Source organism: Gracilinanus agilis, chromosome 2 (assembly GCF_016433145.1).
Source record: "Gracilinanus agilis isolate LMUSP501 chromosome 2, AgileGrace, whole genome shotgun sequence".
Classification (NCBI taxonomy): domain Eukaryota; kingdom Metazoa; phylum Chordata; class Mammalia; order Didelphimorphia; family Didelphidae; genus Gracilinanus; species Gracilinanus agilis.
The window spans coordinates 265,966,703-265,994,559 of record NC_058131.1 but is presented as its reverse complement, the minus strand read 5'-3'; the positions used below and the strand labels follow the sequence as shown (position 1 = coordinate 265,994,559).

The window sequence follows — 27,857 nt, the reverse complement described above, 5'->3', positions numbered from 1 at the left end:
ATAAGTTGGATTGGGGGATGATTTATATCATACTGAACTTTTTTTGAGCATTTAAAAAATTAGTTGGTTTTCCCCTTTAGTTATTTTATTCAAAAAAGACTGCCCTGTGACCCATTTGTGATCTTATTTATTTTTTGGCCAGGACTTATAATCCTGGGGGAGTCTCTGCATTACTGGTAATTGGTATCCTCATCTGACTAATCATGGCAACCCCTGATGTGAGTGTCCACATGGAGGAAGTAGTGGTTGTGACAACACCTGACAATGCAGTTGATGGCAGTGGTGTGGAAGAAGTGAAAACTGTGTTGGTGACAACAAACCTGGCTTCTCATGGGTAAGAAAATGATCTTTCATCTTGCTTTTTGCAAGGCTAAAAATTGGAATTTTGTTAGGATTTTGTCTTTACTATAGACAAAATACTTTTTCTTGGATATTTTAAAAGAGTAGGATTCTGCAAGTTTTTCCTAAGAGGGACCTCAGTGGCACAGAGCATTTAGCTTAGAGGCTGGAAAAAATGAGTTCTAATCCATTCTCAGATATTTCCTTGCTGTGTGACCCTGGATAAGTTGGCTTAAGCTCTATCTGCTTCAGTTTTCTCAACTAAATTGGGAATAAAAATAGCACCTACCTCACAGGATTGATGTGAGGATCAAAAATGTGATCAAAGAACTTATTAGCATAGTATCTGTACTGTACATAGTAGTCACTTAATAAATGCTTGTCTCCCCCCCCCCTTACTTATACTTATTTAAAAATTAGAATCAATTGACATGTAAGTGATTTTTTTGAGAGTAAATAAAACACTATTCTTTGCCTGAAATCTAAGAAAACCTAGCTATAATCCCATGATAACATTTGTCTCTTATTTTGCCTACATCAGATTGGTGTCATAGTATTTGTTTTCATGTCAGGTAAGCTTACCCTGGAGGTGGCAGCTTTATGGATTTTTCTTATTGGAGATCTTCAAAATCTTTTCTCAGCTAGAAATGAAAATGCAATGATTTCTATAGGGTTTCTGTTAATAACTTCATTGTGATATAGTTACCATAGAGAGAGAACTTTAAGATTTATACAAATTTATTCCTCCCTGCATCCTTATGAAAAGGTAGGTAGAATGAAGGATTTCCATTTTGCAAGTAAAAAACTGAAAGTTAGAAAAGTGAAGTGGTTTGCCTAAGGTCACCTAGCTACCTAGTGAATGTTGGAGCCTCCAGATCTTCTGATTCCAAGTCCAATGTTCTTTCTGTACTACTATATACTTTAATATAATTTTATGTGCAGAGTAGAATATATTTTAATTTAACAAAAATAAACTTTAATTTTGTATTGATGTCCTTGATCTTTTACTGGATTGCAAACTCCTTGAGTACATGGACCATGATAAATCGTTATTTTTGTCTAAGCCCCCTTGTGAGTACTTAGTAATTACTGTACTTGTTAACTTACATTACTGCAACACAGATGAGCTTTCTCTACTGTCCTGTCACCAAATTGCTTGAGTTAGCATATAGAAATTATTGGAACTTAAGACTTATATGTGTAGCTATTTGTTTGTAACCTAGAGTGATTCTTAATCTAGGCTTTGAGACTTCCACTTTCCCATTTCTTTAAGAATTGCCTTTGAGTGGTAGTATTGGAAATTAGTGTTTTTTCTTGGGATTTTTTTCTCTTACTTAGAAACATAATATGTATGTAGTATATGTATCTGAACTTCCTTGCTTAGTAGAAGAGCATCTCTGAAGTATAGATTTAAAGGTGAAAGTTTATCTACCTCTTACCCTGTATCTCTAGCTTGTTCATGTTAGTGAGATATAACTTCAAAGTCTACACAACCCATAAATTTCAGGTCTGACAGTTTTTTTCTTTGTAACTGTAAATCATGAAGAGGAAACATGGTAAAAAAGTCAAAGTAGATGACTATTAATACCTATGTGAAAGCTAAGATTTAAAAAAAAGTTTCATGGTCTCTATTATATAGGTCTCTTATCTTCCATTTATATAGAGCTTACCTAACATTAGCTTTTGCATTTTCCAACTTGATTATATTATGGGCTTATTTGCTTTTAAGAAACTATATCACTTCATTTTATTCTTACAAAGGCTAAAATTTTTGTCCTAGTATGTTTTGTGTTTGTTACTTTGTCCTTTTTGTTGTGTATGTAAATCTTAAATAACTGTTCTTTATTTGTTAGACATCCATAGCGTTGCAGAATTAGAGCTGGGAGAAATATTGTGGATTATCTAGTCTAAGTCCCTATTTCCAAATGAGGAAATTGAATATGAGAGAATTGGAAATTGTTCAAGGTCATACAGGTAGTAGATGGCAGAGCTAGGATTCAAACTCCAGTCTTTGACTCCAGTTTCATCATTCATTTCACTGCATCAGAAAAAGGAAAGCAGATCTATGTGCTCCACTTTGAACAGAAATTTAATACTTGAGGCAATTAAGGTAGATTGTTTAAAGATCTTAAAAATAGTTTGTCTCTGTTTCTATTGAGATTTCCTATTTATCCAACCCCTCACAGAAGTTTGATTGAGTTTGAAATTTGTTTTGAAAGAGCATAAAGAAGCTAATTACGTTGTGAGCACTGGATCTCTTTTCTTGTCTGTTGGATGTTTTTCAGGGGAAAAATTTCTTATTAATAAAATTCTAGTAGTGGTTTTTCTCCTTTCCATTGTTTTGTCTTGGCATTTCATTGATTTCTGTCGAGTAGAATTATATATTGCTAGTGATGAAACACATCTTTACATGGCTTTTTTCCTCTTCTATTTTCTCTTACTGGAATGACCAGTTATTCTGTTCCATCTCTGGAAGAGTTGGAGGGGGAACCCCAACTTTCTAGTCTCAGTTTTATGATGTCTCCTTGAATATCTATTTAGAAGGAACATTTCATTGCTTTTCTTTTTTAAAAAAAAACTCTTACCTTCTGTATCAATTCCAAGACAAGAGTGGTAAGGGCTAGTAGGAGTTAAGTGACTTGCCCAGGGTCACACAATTAGGAAGTGTCTGAGGTCAGATTTGAACCCATGTCCTCCTGTCTCTAAGCCTGGTGCTCTTTCCATTGAGCCATCTAACTGCTCCAATTTCATAGCTTTTCTAAATCAGCAGAATATACCAATCTTTGCTTCAAAGTTTATGATCTTTAAGCCTTCTCCACTTCTAAGATTCTATTTAAGTGAGCAGAAACCTCAAGAGAAATTTGAAATGCAAATTTTAGTGAATTAAGTTCTCGTTAGCTGAGGTTAGTATGAAGTATTGCAGCAGTGCTCAGTTTCCATGTAGGAGCCATCTTCCACAAATTCACTTGATGGAGGTTGTCAAAAGATGTTAGCTTTTAAAGCAGGAAGTAGACTTGAGAAATTGTCATTCAACATTCACTTCATTTTATAGATAAGTAAATTGAGGCCCAGAAAGCTTAAGTGACTTTTCCAAGATGACAGAGCTAATAGGAAGAAGAAATGGAATTTAAACTTGGGTCTTTTGACTAAATCTGGTTCTCTTTCAACCATGACATCCAGCCTCCATATTCTTCTATCATCTATCTTATTCACTTAATTGAGCCTAACAAATTAAATTGCCTCTGAAGAAAAGTGTGAGTAAATTGATGTTTCACATTTCTTAGCATGCACAGTGGAAAGAGCACTAGGTAAACTTAAGAGGATTTTGGGCTTAGCTTTGCCACTTTGGGACCTTGGCTTCTCTAATCACAGGTCTTTCATCTGTAAGATAATACCTGTCCAATTTCCCTTTCTGGGTGGTAAGGATTAAGTGAAATTTTCTATGGGTCCACTAAAGTATGGTGACTTTAATTCTGTTTGACTCTAGAAGTAAGCAGTACCCAATGTACATTGAGGTGAAGGTATTTTACTTACTCATTTTTTTTGTTGTTGTTTTATTTTATTTTTGCCATAACTTCTTTCCACCAGAATAACAAACTTCATATGGCTGTAGGAACAAATTGTTCTCACCTGCCCATTCTGTCAGGGGAAGTCTTCACATATTTGTGGTAGACATCTCTCTAGTCTAACCCAATGGGTTTGAGGCCTGTCAGTTACTCTCAACCTGGTTTAGCTCCTCTGCTGAGATGGTTTTTACCAGGAAGTGGTCACTGTGCATGCCACGGCTTCTTGGAGCCACAGGTAAGAGTTGGATGGAAGGTAGACAACAAAGGTGGATGAGCAGCCCTGAAAAGGCCCTCATACCAGAAGTGCTAGGCCTCCCTGAACACTCCATAAACCCTGTCCCCTACATACTACTTCTAAGACTGGCACTATTTCCTGTTCTTCATTTCTCATTGATTTCTTACCCCTTTTAAGAGGCTTTTCCTTCCTACTGCTGATAATTTCCCTTTGAAATTACTTTCCAATTATTCTGTACAGAATTTGTGTATCATAGTTGTTTGCATATTATTTCCCTATTAGAGTATAAAATCTTTGTGGATGTGACCGTATTTTTGCCTTTCTTTATATCTCAGCCCCTTAGCACAGTTTGTGGCTCATAATAAGTGCTTAATAAATGCTTGCTGGCTGGCACTATGATGTTTGGCTTCTGACCTCATCATTCAATTGAAGTTGTTCTTTGTAGTGTTAGTATTGGCCTCTTAATTGCCAAATCTGGTGGTCTTTTTCCAGGCCTTAATCTTGTAGCATTTGTTACTATTGGAAAACCTTCTTCTCTTGGATACTTTATTTTCTCTGGGCTTATTGTGACTATATATTCTCTTTAGGTTCTTACCTATTTGACTTCTCTTTCAGTCTCCTTTGCTAGGTCATCTTTCATATCATACTCTAAGAGTGGGTATACCCTCCCAAGGCCTGTTCTGGGTCCTCATCTCTGTACTTTCTCATTGATGGCTGAATCAGTTTACATGGTTTTAATGACTATTTTTTTTTTTTTTAACTCTTAGCTTTTGCCTTAGGCAGGTAAATGGTAATGACTAGAATTGGGGTTAAGCGACTTGCCCAGGGACTCATAGCTAAGCGGTGTCTGAGGCCAGATTTGAGCCCAGGACCTCCCCTTTCCAGGCCTGGTGCCCTATCTACTAAGCAACCTAGCTGCTCCAGTGATTATCTTCATGCAGATAACTAGTTTGTATATCCAACCCCAGTCTTTTCCTAAGCTCTAATCACATATCACCAATTGTCTATTAGACATCTCAGTTCATTGTATGCAAAACTGAACTTATCATTCCCCCAAACTATCTTTTCTAGTTTCCCTGTTTTTGTTAAGCATGCCACAATCCTTCTAGCCTCCCAAGTTCACCACCTTGGCATTATTATTAATGAATGCTTTATTCCTCTTCACCCCACATATCCAGTGTTGTGAAATCTGGCTGTTTGTACCTGTACAACTTCTCTAAACCCTTCTCCACTCATGCTTTTCATCACCTCTCACTTGGATTGTTGGGTTTTCCCCCTAATTACATTTTCTACCTCAAGCCCCTCCCCATTTAAATAAATTCTCTACCTACCTGTCAAAGTGATTATTCTTAAGCATAGCTCTGGTGATGTCACTTTTTCACTCAACTCCAGTGTTCCCCAATTGTTTCTAGAATTAGATACAGACTCCTCTTTTTTGCATTTAAACATTTAAAGCCTTTCACAGTCCTGCCACAACCTACCTTTCTAGTCTTATGCATTACTCTGCTTCCCAAACTGGCCACCTTGGTGTAACACACAAAAGAGCAAACCCATATGCACATGTGGCTCTTCATCTTGTAAGGGGGAAAAAGGGTTTTTGGTCGAATATATTAAAATTTGGTCACCAGGGGAAATTTCCCTAATTAAGGAATAACCTCAAGTCAAAATTGACTTTTATGGGGATTTATTTACAATTGAGAAGAGGTAGAAGAAATAAGGAAATAGGAATCTAACACAGTAAGTAAATTGCTAGGATCCCCTAGGTAGATCTAATTAACCCAAGCCTAGGGGCTGAGGGGCCCAGAGGCGAATGAAGCAAAAGCTTCAGTCACAGAGTCTCTATTAAAGGGAATTTCCTTAAGAGAAGTTCAGGAAGATTCAGTCTTTAAACTTACCAAGAACAGTCTCACCAAGGTTTCAGGGTCCCAGCCAGCACTCCTCCATGAACCAGAAGACCTGCTTCTCCAGAAGCCTTCTTCTCCAGAAGACCTCCTGACTCACTCAACTCTCTCTCTCTCTCTCTCTCTCTCTCTTTTTAAAGGGGTCACTTATATGTCACTTCCTGTGCCTCCCTCCTAGTTTGCCTGTCCAATCACAACAAACGCTTCTCTTAGGACTGCCTAGGGGGGCAGTCAGTCAATTCTGATGATCTCTAGCACGTGTGGGTTATGGACCTCCCAAAAATGGAGATGTTTTCACCTTTGGTGATTAAATCTAAAGATGGGCAGTGTAGATGTAATCTAATTATCACAATCTCTAGTTTTTCAGCTTTTACATGTAGCTTTTTCTAATGGTTCCACTCTCCCTACCTCCTTAAACTACCTTGTATTTGTTTCATATTTACATTTGATATAATTATAAATGTGTATGTTGCTTCCCCCAGTAGAAAGCAAATTCCTTGAGAGCAGGAACTCTTGCACACTTTTCATATTCCCAGCACCTAGAAGGTGCTTGGTATTTTTTTTTTTAAACTTCACCTATGATAAGGAACTCCTTCAGCCAAAGCAGATCCTGGGGCACTGGGAAATGATAGCATATGTGTTAAGGCAAAATTTACACTTGCTGACTCCAGAGTCAGGCATATCTGATACATAGTAGGTGCTTAACAAATGCTTGTTGACTGATTGATTATATCATACTCCTTTTCTCTGGTTTTTATCTGCCTTTAATTCCAGAAATATTTACTTCCAGGAAACTTGTTATTTAGGAGAGCGGGGAAGAAATTCCCGAGGTTATAATTTCCTAGTTTCACACTACAGCTATACCTCCTGAGCTTGAACCAGATAGAATCAAATTAATATAATCAATTCTGAGTGCTAAAGAACAACCGATTGCAAGTTTGCATTTTTAATAAACTCTAGTTTCTGACCTGGTTTCAAGTAGAACAAAACTTTGACATTTTGGAAAGTGATTAATTATCCCTTATTAGTACAGAACCCTCAAGCATAGAAGAGTGGTTGCCATAGCAATGAATTTAGGTCCTTGACTACAATAGGCTGTTGATGGCCATTAGGAAAGACTGAAAAGTCTTAAACCAGGTGCTTTTCATTGTCAGACATAATCTTTAAAGGAGTTTCTGTGCTCATTCTGCTCTGCAAATGAAACCTTAAGATTTACAAAGAGAAAATACCCTGTAGGCTTCTTGAATCTTAAAACTTCAGATAAACTGAGTTTATTTATTTGGTCACAAGAAGGTTTGAACTCAGCCTGTGGCAGCTCCTTCTGAATGATGTCAGCCAAAGACAAATGTCCTCTAAAGTGTGTATTATCTGCCCTCTAACCTGCCTATTATAAATACATAGGTGGAAATGCTCAAGTACCAACTGAAACCACCATAGGGCAGACAGAATGTGCTTGAGGAGGCCATGAAAACTACTTGGGGCTCTTTTACATGTGCTCGGACAAACTGTCTTTTTTTGTACCCCTCATTTTTACCACATTCTGTTCTGTATTATACAGTGTCTCAGTAACTTAAACTGCACTAAGGCTTTCAGTCATCCTGTATGTTTATGTGTGTAGATCTTATCTCCTCTCCTTTATTACATTTTACAGTAATTTTTGAAGGCAATCAATAAGAATATCTTATATATTTTTGTAAACTTTAGTACCTGACAAACCTTTTTTTTTTTTTTTTATGTTTGTTGAATAAACGATGATCATAGAAACATATTATGAGATCCTTTCCATAGGCGTGCGTGGATATCTTTGACTGGTAGTACCAAGAGCTAGTATTTATTTCTGTTACTGATGATGCAGTCTTTGTCCATGAAATAAAATGCAATTAAACTGGCCTTTACTGGGGCCAAATGCCTCTTCTTTGTCTTATTAGCATTACATACTCTTATGTTTTTTGTCAAATTGGTCTACTTAACCGTTGTACCTCTTTTACCTTTTTACAAACTGTCCCCCATGCCTGGTTGGTTCTCCCTCTTCTTTTCTACCTCAGAGAATCCCACATTTGAATGTAATTGACTACCAAGTGCTGAGACCATTTCATTTTTGTGATCATATTCCTAGCATTTAGCACTGTGCTTAGCATGTACTAGACAGGCACAACACTGTGCTTGGCACATAGTCATGTAATAAATGCTTATTGACTAACGTAGTAAATACTTATTGAATTGAATCATGTTTTGAACAATACAGCTTAGGTGACAATGTTTATAGATTGAACAATGGTAGGCAGAACCAGAACATTTCGGTGAGGTGATTTCCAGCCAAAGATTAACTATGCTAGGGAAGCTTAAGTATTTTGAGTTTTAATACTGGTATTATTATTATTATTATAATCTACATTGACTACATGAAAGCTGTTGTTTTCCCAGGGCTTCAGTTTCCTTATCTAAAAAAATGAACAAAGAATAGAATCTGGTGAACCTTGAATTCTAGAATTCCACATGTAGAAAACTTTATTTAATCCCATAGTAACTTTTAAACATATGGTCAAAAAGAAAAATCAAAGACAAAGAGCAGGAAAGAAAAACCAGATTGGGAAATTAGTTCTGGAACTGTGATTAATTGATTTTAGTGAATTGATTACATATTGTATATACATTTTCTTGTATCTTTGTCATTCATTTGTTTTTAATCATGTCTGACTCTTCATGACCTTATTTGGGATTTTCTTGGCAAAGAAAACTGGAGTGGTTTGCCATTTCCTTTTCTAGTTTATTTGACAGATGAGGAAGCTGAGGCCAACAGGGTTAAAAGTATCAGAGGCCAGATTTGAACCCTGGAATGTAGTCTTCTTGACTCTAGGCCTGACACTCTATCTACTGTGCATTCCTTTCTTGTATGTACATAACTGTAAAATGATTAGTCACATGTATCAATGCCTCTCAGATTTCAGAATTTGTTTCTTTTTAGGAGAGGGGAGTTTAGGACTTTTAGGGATCCATGATTTTATTCTAAACCCTTACCTTCTGTCGTAGAATCAACACTAAATATTGGTTCCAAAGCAGAAGAGTGATAAGGACTGGGCAATCAAGATTAAGTGATTTGTCCAGGGTTATACAGCTAGGAAGTATCTAAGGTTAGATTTGAATCCGAGACCTTCTATCTCCAGTCCTACCTCTATCCACTGAGCCACCTACCTGCCTTGATCCATGATTTTTAACTGTAGGGCTCTATCCCAGGCATCCCTTCCTTGGGAAGCTAAATGAGGACAAGTAGTTATTTGACTACCTGAAAATAAAAGAATATTAGAAGTGAATATTTGTAAAATTAAGAACCATTTAATCTCTAAGGATCCTTCCAGATTCTAACATTCTCTGAGTTCTACCTATTTCTTGTTGGTGAGCAAAAAACATGTGTATTGATTATTAGTACTGCATGGTATATCTCAATGATGGGCAAACTTTTTAAAGAGGGGGCCAAAGGAAAGGAAATGCTCATCTGTCAGTCTGTTTCTAAGGCAGCTCTTTCGAAGTTTCATTGTATTGTATCCTACTCATTGTATTCTTCAGATTAGGAATAATATCACCTGGCCAGATAGAACATTTCAGGCATCCTCCCCTACCCCCCTTGCATCTGGCTGGTGGGCTGTAGTTTGCCCATCACTGGTGTATCCTATTAAAGTAGGGAAAAGTGGTTTTGACTAAACATTTAACAAGTAAAATAAATCAGTCAGCCAGCATGCATGTACTATGTTTAATATGTGCTAGGAGAGAGATAAAAAGAAAGGCTGAAGCATCGGCTGCCTTCTAGCTGAATTTTAATGGTGGAGACAGTATGAAAATAGCTAAGTAGATAAAAGATATACTGAGAAATAAAAGCACTCTCAAAGGGAAGCATTGAGCTTTTTTCAAGCATTCAGATGATGTACTCTAAGTTCAGTAGTGTTGATCTTTACTAACTTTTTAAAATTTTAATTGCTTATCAGGGGAGACCTTACAGAAGACAACATGGAAACAGAAAATGCAGCAGCTGCAGCCGCAGCTGCTTTCACAGCTTCTTCACAGCTGAAGGAAGCAGTATTAGGTAGGAAACATGCAAAGCATTTCTTTTCTCATTATTTATTCTCATGACTCTACCTTGGAATATTTTAAATGATGGTATTTGCTTTGGATCAATATTGGACATTATCCTCTAACTTAGAAGGTCTTTGAACTTTTTGAAGAGGCCTGCAGGCTCAGTCATTTTAAATTATTTTTTTAAAAATTCCATTTGTCTTAATTTTCTCTTAAATTATCTGTTATTCTTGCTCTAAAATTCTTAGTTTGTGGCTATATCTCTTCTCTTATTTTAACTGATGACAGCTTATTCCAGAACTTTGCTGCCCTCTTCTGTTTCATTCTTTTATTATTAGTTTGTTCATTTGCATAATTTATCGGGATTTATTTTTATGATTATGTTGATAATTCACTATTAATAATTGTTTACAGAAAATGTTAGTATTTGTATGATAACTTTAATATTTTCCTTTCCATAAAACAAAAAGCTCATAATTATAGAAAATGCTATAAAAGGAAATTTCAGTATAATTGTTTTAAATAAAACTTGACTTTACCTCCAAAAGGGATTCTTCAGTTTCTGGACTTTGACTTTGCTATATTGGTGGACATTTCACGATTGCCTGTTAGGAGCCCAAAAGTTGGTTTATAAATTGGTTGTTTAGAAGTTAGATCACAGTTTCCCATAGAAATATTCTTTTAAGTGGTAGATAAATTACCAGGCTAACCTATATTGTAGCCCATTGTTGTATATAAACTATAGTAGCAATAATTTCAGCTGCATCATGGATTAAATAGTTCTAGCAAACCAGATTACCTGCCTTTACCCAACCTCACCCTATCATTTCCTCCTCTGTGCTTTAGAACATGCTGTCTTCCATGACTGGAACACACTCCTTCCATCTGTTGAAATCCTTCTTTTCCTTTAAGGACCAGCTTGGGTGATACTACCTCCATATCTTTTCAGATACCCTCCAGCTATAAGTAATTGTCCCTTATTCATATTTCTAATACCATTCTATTATAACTTCTCCCATGGGCTTAGGCTGTTTACATGTGGATTCTCTTAGTGTTATCTAAATGTTTGTCTTATTTCCTGTGTAGATTATAAATCCTTTGAGGGCAAGTCTTATCTTAGTGTCCCCAAGGTCCAGGACATTATATAGCATATGGTAGGTACTTGGTAAATGTTTGTTGAATTTAATTGAAATAGAGTTTGATGAGTTAGCCTGGGAACTTTCCACTACATGTAAGCATTATTTTTATGGGAGATTTTTGGATTGCCAAACCATAATTCAGGATGGTGAGAACATACTTCATAGGGGCAACAAAAGGGAGTCCTTTACCCTTACCTTACCTTTTTTATCTCTCTGGAGAATGTATAATAGATGTCTGTAAATTAAGTGATCTATCTCAGGAACTTCCTGTAACTGATTTTTCAGTTGTAGATTGTTAGTTGTGTTTTCTGCATTTGGGACTGAGAGATTGTAATTGATTTTCTTTTCTTTCTTTTTTCCTATCTGTATAACTTGTGAGAAGTGAAGATGGCTGAAGAGGAGGAGAGTTTGGAGACTGAGATTGTTTATCCCATCACCTGTGGAGATAGTAAAGCCAACCTGATATGGAGGAAATTTGTATGTCCTGGCATTAATGTGAAGTGTGTTCAGGTGAGTATATATAACATTCTCCTAAGATCAAGTAAGATTGAAAGAAGAACTTATATTTGAGTGGGAAGGCTTATAGTGATAATATATTTCTTTCTTTATTTTTTTAAACCCTTACCTTCCATCTTAAAATCAATACTGTGTGTATTGGTTCCAAGGCAGAAGAGTGGTAAGGGCTAGGCAGTAGGGGTTAAGTGACTTGCCCAGGGTCACACAACTAGAAAGTATCTGAGGCCAGATTCGAACCTACGACCGCCCATCTCTAGGCTTGGCTCTCAATTCACTGAGCCACTCTGCTGCCCCCTTGATAATATATTTCTGAGAATAAACCAGAACTTACATACACATAATCACAAGTTATAAACTATACTTTCAGCTGAAAAATTAAAGAAGATTAAATTATAACACTGTTTTGTTGTGGCAGTAAGCTGTTCCTGCAGACTAATAGGTTGTAGGGATTAGAAGGTACACATTCCACTCTGGTGACAATATTAGGGTATTAATGATGTTTGGATGATTAGATCAATCAATTAACAAGAATTTACTAAGTGCTTACAAAGGGTCAGGAACTATGCTAAATGCCAGGTATACCAAAAAAGGCAAAAATAGTCTTTGTTGTCAAGGAGCTTAAGGAAGGGTAGAGACAACATGTATATAAATATAGGCATATATAAGTTCTGTATTTAGAAAGAATTCAAGAAGAAGGTATAAGTGGGAAGTTTGTATTAAAGTTGTTAGATATTTCAACTACATTAACTTTGAGTATCTTTTCCATTTACCCACCACTTAAAAGAAAAGTATTAAACATTTAAGACTTTGTGGACTAAATCCTCTTAGGAAAATCTTTGATTGAAATTATACTCATAAAGAAAATTGTTAACTAGGCTCTACTTGCATTTCTCAACAAAATATGAGATTTTTTTTATTGCTTCACTTATGATTATTCACCATTCATTTAACCAACAAATTAATTCAGCAGATATCAAATGCTTACTCTATGCAGAGTATATGCATTCCCAGTTGTTTTCATGGGACTTAGGGAGAGGTTTACCACTTTTAAGATTGTAAAACTCTCTAAGAAAGAAATATCGAGTTTTGAAATATGAATCATATATAAGACTATTGTAATAAAAAGGGCATTAGATACTTTATAGATATCTCCACTAAGCACACAAGAAAGTCTTTTTTGGTCATCTTATAGATTTAAGAGAGAGTTTACATTCACATATAGTAGTGGCATGAAATTCTGATCTCTACAGTAGGTAAGAGGAATTTGGTTCCTTTGATTAGGAGAATCATACCCACTGGAAACAGATAAGCATAATTAAATATGAGAAATGGGAAGCAAGACTCTTTTCTATAAATTGTTCTTAGTTCAGATTTTATAAGGAAATAGACCACAGAGTCTTCCTACTTGGACCATAATTCTTTTTCTTCTTCTTCTTTTTTTGTTTTTAAACCCTTACCTTCTGTCTTGGAACAAAATATTGGTTCCAAGGCAGAAGTGTGGTAAGGGCTAGGCAATGGGGGTCAAGTGACTTGACAGCTAGGAAGTATCTGAGGCCAGATTTGAACCTAGGACCTCCCGTCTCTAGGCCTGACTCTCAATCCACTGAGCTACCCAGCTGCCCCAGAACAGAATTCTTAATAAGCAAAGCAAGGATCAAAGCTCTATCTTTGCCAAGACCTAGTGACTCATTCCTAGTTTTTTACCTTTTTATTTTTGAGTTAAGTAAATACAATTTTAGTTTGACTATTTAGCCCTAACAACTGTTTGTTGAATCTAGATCTTAATTAAAAATATTTTGTTAGAGAGCCTTTCTGTTTACCATCCAGATACTGTATGGTTTGTTTAGCTTCTTTCTCCTTATTTAAGTCTATCTCATGTACTGTAGGCAAGTTAGTCTGCCAGTTGTACAGACTGTCACAACCACTTTTAGATTTCTTGAGTGGGTATACTACCACCTAATAGAGCAAACATGCACCAATTTTTCTATTATGTTCCCAGTTTATCCCATAAACTGATCTTATTCTAACTTCAACTCCTTCTTGCCAGATCAACCTATATGTCATCCCCTTTCCTTTCTGCTATATCTAATGTTTTATCTAAATTGCCTTCTATGTTTAGACTAGGTTTGCCATGCTGTATAGTATGAAGCTATACTCATACTCTCCTTTAGGAAGCCTTTTTAACCTACATGTACCTTAAACCCTCTATTAAATGGTGGCCTCCAACCAACCCATATTTTTGTATGTGTGTTAATGAGTGTGGTAGTGTTTTGTTTATTTGTCCTACTAGAGATGTCAAATTCTGTAAAATTCCTGAGTTTTAACAAGATTAAAATGTAATTAGGAAAAGTTTAACATAAATAAAAATGTAATGTAACATCAATAATGTTAGCTGGTAGTTTTCTAAGTCGAGGAATTAATTTCTCTTTGAATTTGACACCATGAATATAGACAATTTTTTTTAGTCCACCTATATTATGTATGTTTTAGACTTCTAAGATTTGACATTAGATTGTAAGTTCCTTGAGGATGGTGACTGTATCTATATGTCTATATATCTACCTTATCTATTATCCACTTCTGTGTGGTCAAGTACCTTCTGTAGCTCCTTCTTTAACTCTTACCAACTCCTTGAAGTAGTGACTTCTGAGGGCTCTGAACTTACTCTATTGGCAATTTCATCTACCCTCACAGTTTCTTATCTTTATGAAGATGATTTCTAAGTTTCTATCCCCAGAACTGACTTCTCTCCTGAACTCTAGATGTACATCTTCAATTCAGTGTCTGATAGCATTTTCAAGTCAACACACTCAAAACAAAATTTTACCTTTTCCCTAAAACAGACTCCTCATTCTCACTTCTTCATTTCTCTCAATGGCACTGCCATTTATCTACTCATCCATACTCAAAATCTGTGTTATCTTTGATTCTTTTTTCTCCCTCATAAGCTTTAGCCAGTCAATTACCAGTTCTCATTAGTTCTACCACTGTAGTCAGTTTCAGTATTTTTCTTTCTATTCTTACTGATGTCACCCTAATATATAGTCCCTTATTGCCCTCTCAGTGAAATACTCCAAAAGCTTCCTTGATAGTCTTCTTGCTGATAGGCTTTTCCCTCTCAAACCATCCTTCACACTACTGCCAGATTAATCTTTCTCCTGTAAAGATATTCCTAAAGTTTTCTTTTAATGGCATCTTGGGTTATGGAAGACACCTTAATTTCTTTTCTAAGATTATACCATCAGAGTGCAAGCCCTGGCAGGTCATTCCAAGTATGGGTCTTAAAACATTTATCTATAACCTCAGTTAAGTACTAATTAAGTACACAGTGACTTATGACCAGTGTATTGGTCACTAAATGATCATTTATTTGAACATGGTAACTCATGAGACAGGTAAAAATACAAAATGGCCCTCATTGCTCTGTATTTCCCTTCCACATCCACAATGACGGAGAAGGAAGATAGAGGATGTTTGCTAGTGTATAGGCCATCTTTTAATGTTTTAATTGTTTAGCAAACTGATATGCCACTAAATTGTGTTCGTAAGATCAGTTTTGCAACAAATGAATCCAATAAACAAAAGGAAGTTGGAGCTAATCGGAAGGAAGGGTTTGTAAGCTCATCTTGGCAAGCAAATAAAGAAGTTAGCAGCTTTGGTTTCATTGTGTACTCAAGGGTAACAAAAAAACCCCACATCTTTTCAAGGCTATTTTATATTTACAGCATTCATGATGAAAGTAGGTAAGGGCACCATTCTACCATGAACATAGTTGTAGCTCATGAACTATTATAGAGAATGAAAAAGTAGAGAAATTCTTCAAGGAATAAGTCAGGTTCCACCAAACCACATTAACATATACTTTGGTGACTGCAGTGTGAAGGTGAGTACACAGAAGTATGAAAATTATGGTGGGAAATATGATTCAGGATAAGAAATGAAGTCCAAAACTTACTTATTATTCAGAAGGTTATATTATGAATGCTTTTTATTCAACACCATCCCCCAAAATTAAATTGACTTAAAATATATGTATATATTTAAACCCTTATCTTCTGTCTTAGAATACTGTATATTAGTTCTAAGATAGAAGAGTCATAAGTACTAGGCAGAGGAGGTTATGTGACTCACCTAGAATTGCATAGGTAGGAAGCATCTGAGGCTATATTTGAAAAACTGATTATATTTGAACAGACACATTTGGTTATTCCAAGAGTTGTTTCAGAATTAGACATCTATAGATTGGTTAAAAAGGCAAAAATATTTTTAAGAAAGAATAAAGATGAGAAATTGAATACTGTTGTAATGACTCACTTAAATGAGATGTTGACTTTGAAAATGGGAAATAGACAAAAGTTAGGACATTGATTTTGATTATTGCCTTTTCTCAAACTTTTTTTTTTTACATGATTCTTGTTTTTACTTTCCCCTTCACCCCCCCCTCCCCCACATATCCAACACACATTTCCACTGATTTTAACATGTGTGATCAATCAAGACTTATTTACAAATTATTGATAGTTGCTTTGGTGTGGTAGTTCGAGTCTACATCCCCAACCATGTCCGCATCAACCCATGTGTTTTTCTTCTGTGTTTCCACTCCTGTAGTTCTTCCTCTGAATGTGGGTAGTGTCCTTTACCATAAATCCCTCAGAACTGTCCTGTGTCATTGCATTGCTGCTGGTACAGATGTCCATTACATTCGATTTTACCACAGTGTATCAGTCTCTGTGTACAGTGTTCTTCTGGCTCTGCTCCTTTCACTCTGCATCAATTCTTGGAGGTCTTTCCAGTTCACATGGAATTCCTCCAGTTTATTATTCCTTTGAGCACAATAGTATTCCATCACCAGCATATACCACAATTTGTTCAACCGTTCCCCAATTGAAGGGCATACCCTCATTTTCCAGTTTTTTGCCAGCACAAAAAGCACGGCTATAAATATTTTTGTACAAGTCTGTTTATCTATGATCTCTTTGGGGTACAAACCCAGCAATGCTATGGCTGGATCGCTTTTCTCAAACTTTAACTAGGAGACCAAAAGAACCTAGAAACTGCTTTAGCCAGCAAACAATTTCCTTGCCAAGTGGAGAGACATGGTAGCCAAGGTAACAACAGTTTAGAATACAAACTCAGTTTTAAAACATTGAGGAGAAGGATGGAACATTTTGAGAGATGCTATGCAACAGTGAAAAGAAGTAGAAGGAAAATAAGTCCTTAGAAAGCTTGCCATATTATTCCAAAGGCATTTATAGATTAAATCAGAAGAACATGTAGAAACAAAATGAGTTAGAACATTTCTCTAGCAGTTTATTCTTTTCACTCAAGAAACTGACATGACCTTTCTAATTTTCTTACACAACTTACTTCTGTATGGATTATACTTCATTCACCTGGACTACGTGCAGTCTTTTATTTATAGCCAGTACTTTCTTATGCCTGAAGTGCCTCTGCCACCATTTCTACTTTTTGAAATAATCCTCATCTTTTCACGATCCAACTCAAATGTGACTGCTTCTAAGAAATGTTCCCCATATCTCCAAAATTGGAATGCATCAGTACATCAAGAACCTATGATTTTATTGATGTGGGAATTCCTCCACTGAGGCAGAATCCTGCTCCTCTAAGATAGTATAGTTTTTGTTACTTGAGTCTCAGACAGGTTAAATGTCTTGCCTGGATTAGTTAGTTAACTGGAAGGGGCAAAATTTGAACCTAGTTCTTCCTAACTCCCAATATTAAATGCTCTCTCATCTAGCTTCTGCTACATTTTATTTCCTTGGAAGTCTTTTACTGACTTGCCTCCCTTCCTATTAGCCAGTCATTTGTTTTCATCAACTTCAGACTTTTTAAATAAGTAGGTTATCCTTAAAACCATGCCAAATCCTGACTTTTTGCCTGATCTAATTACCTTTGACAACTATGCAGTGAAAATTACTGCTAGAAGATTACTATTACTAGAAGATTGGTGATATTGAAAATGATCCAAAATTTTCTCTTCTTGCATCTTACATTCTGTTTTATTTTATTCTGTACTGTTGTAGTTTTGTATTTATTGAATAGTTTTCAAATTTATGTGTCACACACAGATTGTAAGCCCCATGAGGGCAAGGATTATGTCTTAATTTTCTTTGTATCTATCTCCTGTGTACTCTGCACATAAAAAGCACATAGTAAGTGCTAAATGAAATGAATTAATAAATTCTTGATATTCTTTGGCTGTTCCATAGACATAGATTATGATGATATAGTCAGAATTTTATACTTGACTATTGATTGTTTTGTTTTTCTTTCTTCTACAGTATGATGAGCATGTCATCAGCCCTAAAGAGTTTGTTCATTTGGCTGGCAAGTCAACTTTGAAGGATTGGAAAAGAGCAATTCGCATGAATGGGATCATGCTCAGGTCAGCCTATTTTCTAGCAAGCACATAGATGACAATATAGCCTGTCTCTGCTCTGACAGGGAGAATCTCAGGCTGAGCAACAGTTCCGATCCAGAAGTTAAACTGATGAATCATTGTAACCTTAGTCATCCAGATTTGTCATTATGATCACCATCAGAAGTACCCAAAATAAGCAAAGTTTTCCCCTTTATATTTGCTCATTTGTGTCTGGGTAAGTCTTTTAATGCTAAGCTATTATATTCATAAGTCTTTTGGTGATAGGAACCAAGAATCCTTTCTTCATTAAAGAAAAACCCAAATAAAATAATAAAATTTAAAAGATAATTTTTACTGCACAGAATACTAAAAATTAGAAGTTAAGCTAAAATCCTTAACTATTCTGGAATTGGCCTTAATCTTTAGCATGAGGCTGCTTGTTCAAAAATTTTGCAATTGAGGTAAGGACAGATGACTAATTAGTGGAAGGGGGAGGTCATGGAAGATTTGGAGAATAGAGATAATGAGTGCTCTCTAAGTTCCTAGTGTTGGGAATAATGAAACAGAGACAAAGGGAAAATGAGGAAGGAAGAAACATTTGCTTTAGAATTTTAGAGAACCCATTTTATTTATAAGCTTTTCAATTTTCCTATCAATTTTCTACTCTTTTTTAGTATATATAGTTTGCCTGATTTTTCTTATTCCCTGTGCAAATAACTTCCTGTTCACTCCCACTGAATCTGCTATGGCAATGACAAGGAATTTAAACTAACTTGATAAAAAGCTTTTTATTTTGCCTGACTTTCAGTTCCATCCTTCCAGCTTACTACTTCTTTAGGATAGCTACAAGGCTTAGTGGATAGAGCCCCTGGGGCTCAGGGTCAGGAAGATCAGAGTTCAAGTTTGACCTTGACACTTAATGACTGTACGATCCTGAGTAAGTCACTTAACCTGTCCAACTTACTTTCCTCAGCTGTAAAATAGGGATAATAATAATACCGACCTCTCAGGGGTGTTGTGAAGATCAAATGAAATATTATATGTTTAAAAACAGTGTTTAGCACAGTGCCTTGTGTTTTAGTAGGTGCTATATAAATACTTATTTCTTCCTCTTAACAATAATTTCTGGCTTCTAGTTCAGCAGCCAAACATTTGTGGTTTTCTTCTACCCTTTTTCTAGCAGCTCATTCCAAAGTTTGTGAAAGCTTATAGGCTCTTGCTTTCCATGTTGTCTTCCTACAGGGGGTATAAAGGAAGTTTACTTTAATCAACAGTTCTTCCACAAACATCTTGCTTGAAATGTTTAAAATAATACTCTTAAAAACCTCTCCCCATACCTTTTTCTTTCACTCCTCATCCTCTCCCTCTTTCTTTCTCCTTTCTTTCCCTTTTTCTTCCTCTCTTCTCTTCCTCTCTGTCTATCCTCTGCCCACTCCAGCCCACTTTACCACTTCTCACTTTTGCTGAGATCACTTTTGAACAACTTTTAGTAAGCTGAAAGATTGAGTCAATGATGGCTTCCTTCAGGTTTCTTTGGTTTAATAAGAAATATAACTGACATGCTTATATAGTACTTTAATGTGTGTAAAATACTTTATATTTCAGAATCTTAACAGTTTCTAGAACTGTTCTGGAGTTATATAGGGATTTGTCAACTACAAATGTTTATTATTATTCATCTTAAGAGTATATTGAAATTTTCAGGCTTGTCTAATATTGCTTCCCTGTATTTTCCTTAGGTTCTTTTTTGGTCTTCTTTGTATAACTTCCCATTTAACAGATACTGTTTACAGAGATGTACTTTCTGCATAGCGGTGTCTCCAGCATCTTATTTCATTTTGAGTTCTTCAGAGTATAATTTTCTTTTGAGTATAACTTTGTCTGTCCAGACTACCTTTTTTGTTCTCAGGACTCCTTTATACAATTAAAAATTATTGAGGAACCCCACAATGAACTTTTATCTTTTGATATTTACCATATTAGAAGTGAAACCTTTTATATTATTATATTATATACAATACACTATTGTTTTATTATATTTATATGTTACACATGTAATATATACCATATTATATATTTTATTATGGTTAAAATATTATTATAAAAATGGTTTTGATTTCACAGCCTGAGGTCAAAATGATCTCAGTGACCCTAGGAGTCCTCAGACCATACTTTCTTTTAGAATTATTGGTCTAGATAGACTCTAAGGTGAGCCTCTTTCACACTCTTCCTCTGATATTTTGCAGTTTGCTCAAATACTTAGAATTCTCTCATTGTAGTCAGTCCTAGAAGGCTTAGTATATGATTTTCTTCTTGATGGTCTCAAAAAAGGGGATAAAAAAAAGAAAAGAAAATTAATGGGACACCCTCAATCTGAATATAAGGACTTAGGACTTTTCAGCTGATACTTCTAGAAAGGCTGATTATTATTGAATTACATTCCTTTCAGTCCAATTAATTTTTAACCAAATCTCTGCCTAGTTTTTTTTATGATATAACTTTTACTAAGTTTGGCCTAAGGCAAAAGAGCTCTTCACCTTTAACATCTTACTTTTATTCTCTTGTTTGCCAAAGCTGGTTTAGTTTTTTGTTTTTTTTTTTTTTTAAATTTTTTAAACCCTTAACTTCTGTGTATTGACTTATAGGTGGAAGATTGGTAAGGGTAGGCAATGGGGGTCAAGTGACTTGCCCAGGGTCACATAGCTGGGAAGTGTCTGAGGCCGGATTTGAACCTCGGACCTCCTGTCTCTAGGCCTGGCTCTCAATCCACTGAGCTACCCAGCTGCCCCAACTGGTTTAGTTTTGAAGCTTGTTTATTTGCAAATCTCTGCATCTAAATATTTTGAAAACTGTGTGCCAATGTCTGGAATAGATAGATTGATCACTTTGCTACAGAGATTTTGTCAAAAGGCTCCATTTTTTCAACTAAAAGTTTATTCTGCTGGAGAAATGACTCTTCCTGAGAAGAGTACTTATGAATGAGGCTTGGTAACAGTGCCAAGTAACCTTCAAGCATGTAATAAAGGACAGTTTGAATATCCCCCTCTAGTTACATTTAACTTGGTTGTTTCCATTTCCCTTTTTGAACAGTGAATTTAAGTTTTAGTCTTAATACCTAAAATATAGTGAGATGACTGAATGAACCACACCCTCATGAATTTTTTATATATTAGTTTTTCCTTGCCAGAATATAATTCCCCAGCCCCTTCAACCATATTCATTAACATCTTATGTTTGTATAGCACTTCATAGATTTTAAGCTGGTTTTCCTGAAAATATCTTTTTAAGTTACACTTATTAGGCAGAGGGAAATGTAAGTCAGTTTCTAATTTTGGAGAACATGGGCTGATATTAGAACTATAGAAAAAAAGATGGAAACTTTGTTTTGAAGAAACTAATAAATAACTAAGCAATGATATTGTAGGAAAGAAGAAATGGAGAATTCTCATTAATACTCTGTGTTTCTGTGTGTGTGTGTGTATATGTATATATATATAAAACATACTATTGTTTTATTATATTTTATATTATACATGTAATACATATCATATATGTATGTATGTGTACACATACATACACACATATATATTAAAAATCTGATACTGTCTCTCTAGCAATAATGAATATCAAGGAAGCCAGAGATGAAAACAACCTACTTATCTCTAGTTCCTTAGAGCCCAAAGCATAAGTGTTATTTGCAGTAGGCTTTCTGTCATTCATTTTTTAAGTTTGAGAGCATAAATTATACAAGCTCTTATGTTCTAATATCTGAGACTTCTTTTCCATTTTGTTCTACCCTCCACCTTTTTTAAATTTGACTTTTGCTTCTGGAATTACATGGAAAATGGCCTGGGAATTGTCCAATTAGTTGACTTCTGGAGAGGAGACTCTGATAGTTCCTTTTGTTAGATAGTAGTTTTCTATATGTATATTTCTGGGATTTGCACTAATAACCAGAATTATTAGATGCTATTCCTTTCCTCCTATTTTCTATAAACAATCTTTAAAATTATTTCTTATCACTATGAGACATTTTTGCCAAATTAAGAATTAGATAATAGACCATTATGGAACAATCATTATTTTTCTATCTTCATTGGCTTTACAAGAGCAAAGCTATAGCAAAACATATGGATTTTTTAAAGCATGTCAGAAAAATGTCAAAAAGGGCCCTTTTACTCCTTTATTACTAAACAAATTAATCTCCAGACACAGTTGCATTGCAGCAACTTGTTCAATGTTTGTAGTTTGGGGATGAGTCTGAGTCAGCTACTATTTTTCAATCTTTCTACTCTTATCACTTGTTTTCCATTGACTTTTTACCTTTCAAGTGCAAGAAGGAATGAATGATAAAAGAAAAGTTCAGAGTTCACACAGTTTCATTAATATATTTTTAAAGAATCACAGTGATAGGATTTAGAGTTTGAGGGGAAGTCTTAGAAAAAGCTTCCCTTCTAACCTGCTCTTTTATACTTAAGAAAATTGAAGTCCATGGAAGCTTAAGGAATGAGTTAGTGGCAAAGCCAGGACTAGAACCTAGGTCTCCTGATTCTCAGCTTAGTACTCTTTCTACTGCATAGCATTTCTCTTTGTTTTCTTGAATTTAAGAGATCTTTGATAATATTATAAATATTTCTCACTGAATTAGCAAAACCCTTGAGTAAGTCAAAGTCTCCTACTATAGCTACTGTGATTTTTCTGTTTGGCTTTTTGGTTTAGTGGAAAAATTGCTGGATTTGGAGTCAGAGGACCTGGCTTCTAATTCTGGCTCTGCCATTTATACCTTTCTAACCATAGGTAAGTCACTTAACTTTTGTGGGCTTCAGTTTCTTCATCTGTAAAATGAGGGATTGAAGTAGATGACCAAAAGTAAGGTTCCTTTTAGGTCTAAATCTGATTTTATGATCTATTAGGGTAAGGGGCCTTTCAGCCTTTCAGGGACTGTTTAGCAAATCTCAACATGTTTTTAGAGGCCATAAAATCATTGCTGAAGTTTGTTTTGCCTGAACATATATTGTTCCTTTTCTACTTGTTCCAAGTTAAGGAAGAATAAAAGACAATTAGACAGAAAGATAAATAGTTCATGTTTGAGTTGGGAGTTGTATTGGGACAATTATAAGTTTTGACTTCAGTTGGGGGTTTGTGACTAGCTTTGATTATTCTCTTATACATAATCCTTTGCCACAGGAAGATCATGGATTCTGGAGAGCTGGACTTTTATCAACATGACAAGGTCTGTTCCAACACCTGTCGAAGCACTAAAATCGACTTGTCTGGTGCCAGAGTGGCTTTAAGTAGTCAGACATCAACAGAATACATCCCTATCACCCCTGCTTCTGCAGATGGTATGTTTTCTTTTTGCCTACCACTGAGCTATTTAACTATGGCTTTATACTTTGTGACTATATCCCAGGTACAGGTTTGTTTCTCTTGGCTTTATGTTAAATTTTACTTTTATGTTGTTTCCTTTTTCTAAATTTACTGTTCTGTTAGGTATAACAGAATAATTACTGTCCAACATAAGCTGATTTAGACAGTACAGGTAAATGAGGTTTTGTTGTGATAAACTCTCCCTTTCAGTGGTTTCTGTTTGCTGAAGGGGAGATGATCATATGAGATTATAGTCACTTTATTACTTCATATAAGATTTTTTTTAAACCCTTAACTTCTTAGTATCAATTCTAAGACAGAAGAGTGTAAAGGGCTTGGCAATTGGAATTAAGTGACACAGGTAGGAAGTGCTTGAGGTCTGATTTTAACCCAGGTCCTCTCAACTCCAGGCCTGGCTCTCTATCCATTGAGCCACCTACCTGCCCCTCATAATAGGCTTTTGAGACTCATCTTCTACCAGTTTACCAAATAAATGACTATTAATCATTTAATTTTGTTCACTGATGTTTGCCTTAGTTGAATTATTTATCAGTTTAGTCTGATAGGATTAAATTGTCCTTAAGATTCTGTTTTATGAGGGTTTTTTTGAAAGTCATAATTAAATCCTAAATTTAACTAATCATATTTCATTGGGTAGAGTTGGGTTTCTAACTTTTTTGTTTGTTTTTCTTAGCTGTTACTGAAGAACTTCATTTAATTTAAAAGAGCATTTATGTTTTTTTGACTAGTCTCAAAGAAGTAGTTTTTTCCTTGATTGTCCTTCAATTGTAGCATATTCATGCCTTTTAGAACTTAGGGAAGAATTTGGGAGTGTTAGGTCCATTTTCTTTGACAGTAACTTCAGAAGTTTACATGTTCCTTCTTAAGCAGAATATGTGTGATTTAAAAGTATTTCATAAGTTATGCCCAAGAAATACTAGTAACCCTAGAGGCTTCAGGCAGTTAGATGTGTGGTCATTGATGTTTCTGTTGTGTGTTGAGGGCAGGCTGCTCTTTTAGCATTTGAGTGCTAATTAAAGTATGATACTAGTGAAGCTGTAGGTTAGAACTATGTAAAGGTTATTTAGCTTTTTGCTCCATAGCTGCAAAACTTGTCTCAAGTCTTGCATATCATTCTCCCATTTTGTCACCATTGCCAGTAAAATGGCTATGATGTGGATAACCTTACTTTAATTCATGTTTTTCTAATTACCAATGATTTGAAATATATGATTATTGATAGCTTGGATTGCTTCCTTAGAAAACTACCTATTCATATGCTTTGGCCATTTATCATTTGGGAAATGATTATTGTTCTTCTATATTTGAATCAGTTTCTTTAGGTAGCTTGAAAATGAGACCCTTATCAAAGAAACTTGTTGCAAAGATTTTTCTAGTCTTACAAATCAGTGCCTTTGATCAAGTCTAGAGACCAGGTCTAGAGACTGCATGGATCTTCAGAAATTCATCTCAGTTTATGAAAAAGCAACCTAATGCTTACAGATAGTTTATCAGTATTGAGGCATATAATTAGAAATGGATTTTTTTAAAAGCATATAAATGATGTTAGAAATAATTTAACTATCTAATTTTACAGAAAAAGAAACCAGGGCCAGGAGATATTTAACCACCTTCACACATTTAATTAGGTTTTCTTGATTAGTAGGACAATGCTTTCTTTGTACACTAATAATTCACATGCCTGTTCTATACTTGGTGCAACACTGAAATGAATCTGCTTCTTACAGTGTTAAAAACAACTCTTATGTATTTGATCTTCCCTAGTCAAAGCAAGCTGACCAAATAAAAATATAAATTAGTGACATTATTAACATAAATTACTTTTGATATAACTAAGGAGTCTGGGATCATTCTACCCACTAAATCCAAAAGAAGAAAAGTTTGTAAAGCTGTTCATTGAGGGGTTGGAGATTTTTCTCTTCTAAATGGATTCTTACAACATTTAATATGAGTACTTTATACAAATTGAGAATTAGCATCAGTTCAGAGACCTAGTATCTGAAAGAGAATAGAAATTAGTCCAGGCCTAAAATAAATGAAGTTGTTGGCAAGCGGAGTATATGCTTATTTGAAAACATTAACCCATCATTCTTTTTCTTCTTTTAAGCTTTATCTTCCATCTTAGAGTCCATACTAAGTATTGGTTTCAAGGTAGAAGAGCAGGAAGGGCTCGACAATTGGAGTTTAAGTGACTTGCCCAGGGTCACATAGCTAGGAAGTAACTGAGGCTATATTTGAACTTAGGACCTTCCATCTCTAGGCCTGGCTCTCAATCCTTGCTGCCTGACCACTTTGGTGCCCTCTTTATATTTTTCCATGCTTTCTGCTAAATAGTATAGTAACAGATTATGGAAAATGCTTGCCCAGAGGAAAAAATAAAGGTGCCTAATCTTAATAGTTTTTTTAATTAAAGGACTTCATATAGTTAAGGCTAGAGTATATGCAGTTTAAAAAATACTATGTATAAGCAGTAGATCTGATAAAAAATACTGGAGGAAACCCAGGTTGGTCAAAGTGAGACATATTAAAATAATTTAGTAAAGTACCTTTTTAAAACCAGCTCATAGGATCATAATTAAGACCAAAAAGGGATCTTAGAGGTCTTCTTGTTCAACTCCCTCATTTTACAGCTAAGTAAAATGAAGAACAAAGTGGTTAAGTGACTTGTCCAATGGTCGATAGACAGCTAGTAATTGGCAGAGCTGGGATTTTAACTCAGGTCCTATAACTTTTAAGTTCGGTTCCCTTTCCACTGTGCCATGTTGTCTCCCTAGTTTTCTATGGGCTACTTATTGTTTGAGGCATTGGTTATACAGAGGCAAAAATAGCCTTGCCCTCTAGGGTCTTGTATTCAATTGGTGGAAACAACATACATACAAATAAATAAATAAATAGAAGACACCTACAAGATAGCTGGTTTTGGGGGAGTACAAAACAGGTTATCAGGAAAGGCCTCATTTAGGAAGTGGCACTTGAGCTCTTAAGGAAGCTATTGATTTTGCCAGATGTAAATGAAGAGACAGTACATCCCAAATATGGGAGACAGCTGGTGCAAAGGCATAGGAATGGGAAATAAAGTGCTATAGGTCAGGAACAACAGCAAGTAGCCCATGTTGACTGGAATGTGGACTATATAAGTAATGAGGGGAGTAATGTATACTAATTCTAGAAAAGTAGGCTGGGATCAGGAAGAAATGGGGTTTCAGGTCTATAAAGAAGAGTTTTTTATTTTATCCTGGATACAAAAAGGAGCCAGCCACTAAAGCTTTTTGACTAGCGGCATGATACAGCTAGTGTTGTTCTTTGGAAATATTAAATTTTCAATCATGTGGATATTGGATTAGAGAGGGAAGAGGCTTTGAGGCAGGAGAATCTATCAAGAGACTGCTGCAATAAATTAGGCAAGAAGATCATAAGGACCAGAATTAGGATGATGAACATGTGAGTAAGAAGGTGTGAGATCCTTTGGAGGTAGATGAGATTAGATAAAAGGGGTGAAAAACATGAAGTGTTTAAGATGTGAATCTGAGAGATAGGAAGGATAGTACTCTCAATTAAAATGAAGAAGTTCATAAGAAAAGAGTTTTAGGAGAAAGATAAGGAATTCTGTTTTAAACATTTTGAATTTGAGGTACCCACAAGACATTCATGTGGGAGTGTCCAGTTGACCATTTACAATTTAGAACCAGAGTCCAGGAGAAAGAGAAGCTAGAACTGGGGGTGTGTGTATGTGTGTGTATGTGTCTTGGGATTGTCTACATAGAAACAATAAATGATCCCTGGGAATTGATATGATCACCAAGAAGAAAGGTGTAGAAAAAAAGATGAGAGTCTAGAACAAAATCCCTATTGTTATTGGGAATGCTATGATGATCAAACAAAAGAGATTAAGAAAGAGCAGCCATATAAGTATGAAGAAAACCAAGAGAAAACAATGGCATGAAGACCTAAAGTGCAGAGAGTATTATTAATCAGGGGAAGGGTAGTCAATAGTGTCATATACTTCATAAGAGATCAAATAACACGAGGACTGAGAAAATGGCAGGGGATTTGGCAGTTAAGCAATTATTAGTAACTTTGGAGAGAGAAGATTCAGATGAATGATGCAATTTGAAGCCAGATTATGAGGATTGAGACATAAATGATAGGAGAGGAAGTGTAGCCAGTGAGTCTAGGAGAGTGGTTGTGATTTAAGGAGAGATATAGGATGATAATCTGAAGGAATGGTAGGGTCAAGTAAAGAGCGGTGTGTGTATGTTTGCGTGTGCGTGTGTGTAATCTGCTGGAGGAGATAGGGTCTAGGGCAGTGATGGGCAAACT

The 27,857-nt window shown here is 35.5% G+C and overlaps 1 protein-coding gene across 1 annotated transcript in view; it reads left to right on the top strand.

The window, feature by feature from the left end:
• Positions 1 to 203: 203 nt before the first annotated feature.
• Positions 204 to 27,857, top strand: part of GMEB2 (glucocorticoid modulatory element binding protein 2) — a 57,524-nt gene continuing 29,870 nt past the window's right edge. Inside the window, exons 1-5 of the mRNA XM_044659651.1 lie at positions 204 to 334; positions 10,022 to 10,119; positions 11,631 to 11,758; positions 18,067 to 18,170; positions 23,334 to 23,491. Of these exons, the coding sequence (XP_044515586.1) occupies positions 204 to 334; positions 10,022 to 10,119; positions 11,631 to 11,758; positions 18,067 to 18,170; positions 23,334 to 23,491 (619 nt within the window). The remainder of the gene's footprint in view (positions 335 to 10,021; positions 10,120 to 11,630; positions 11,759 to 18,066; positions 18,171 to 23,333; positions 23,492 to 27,857) is intronic.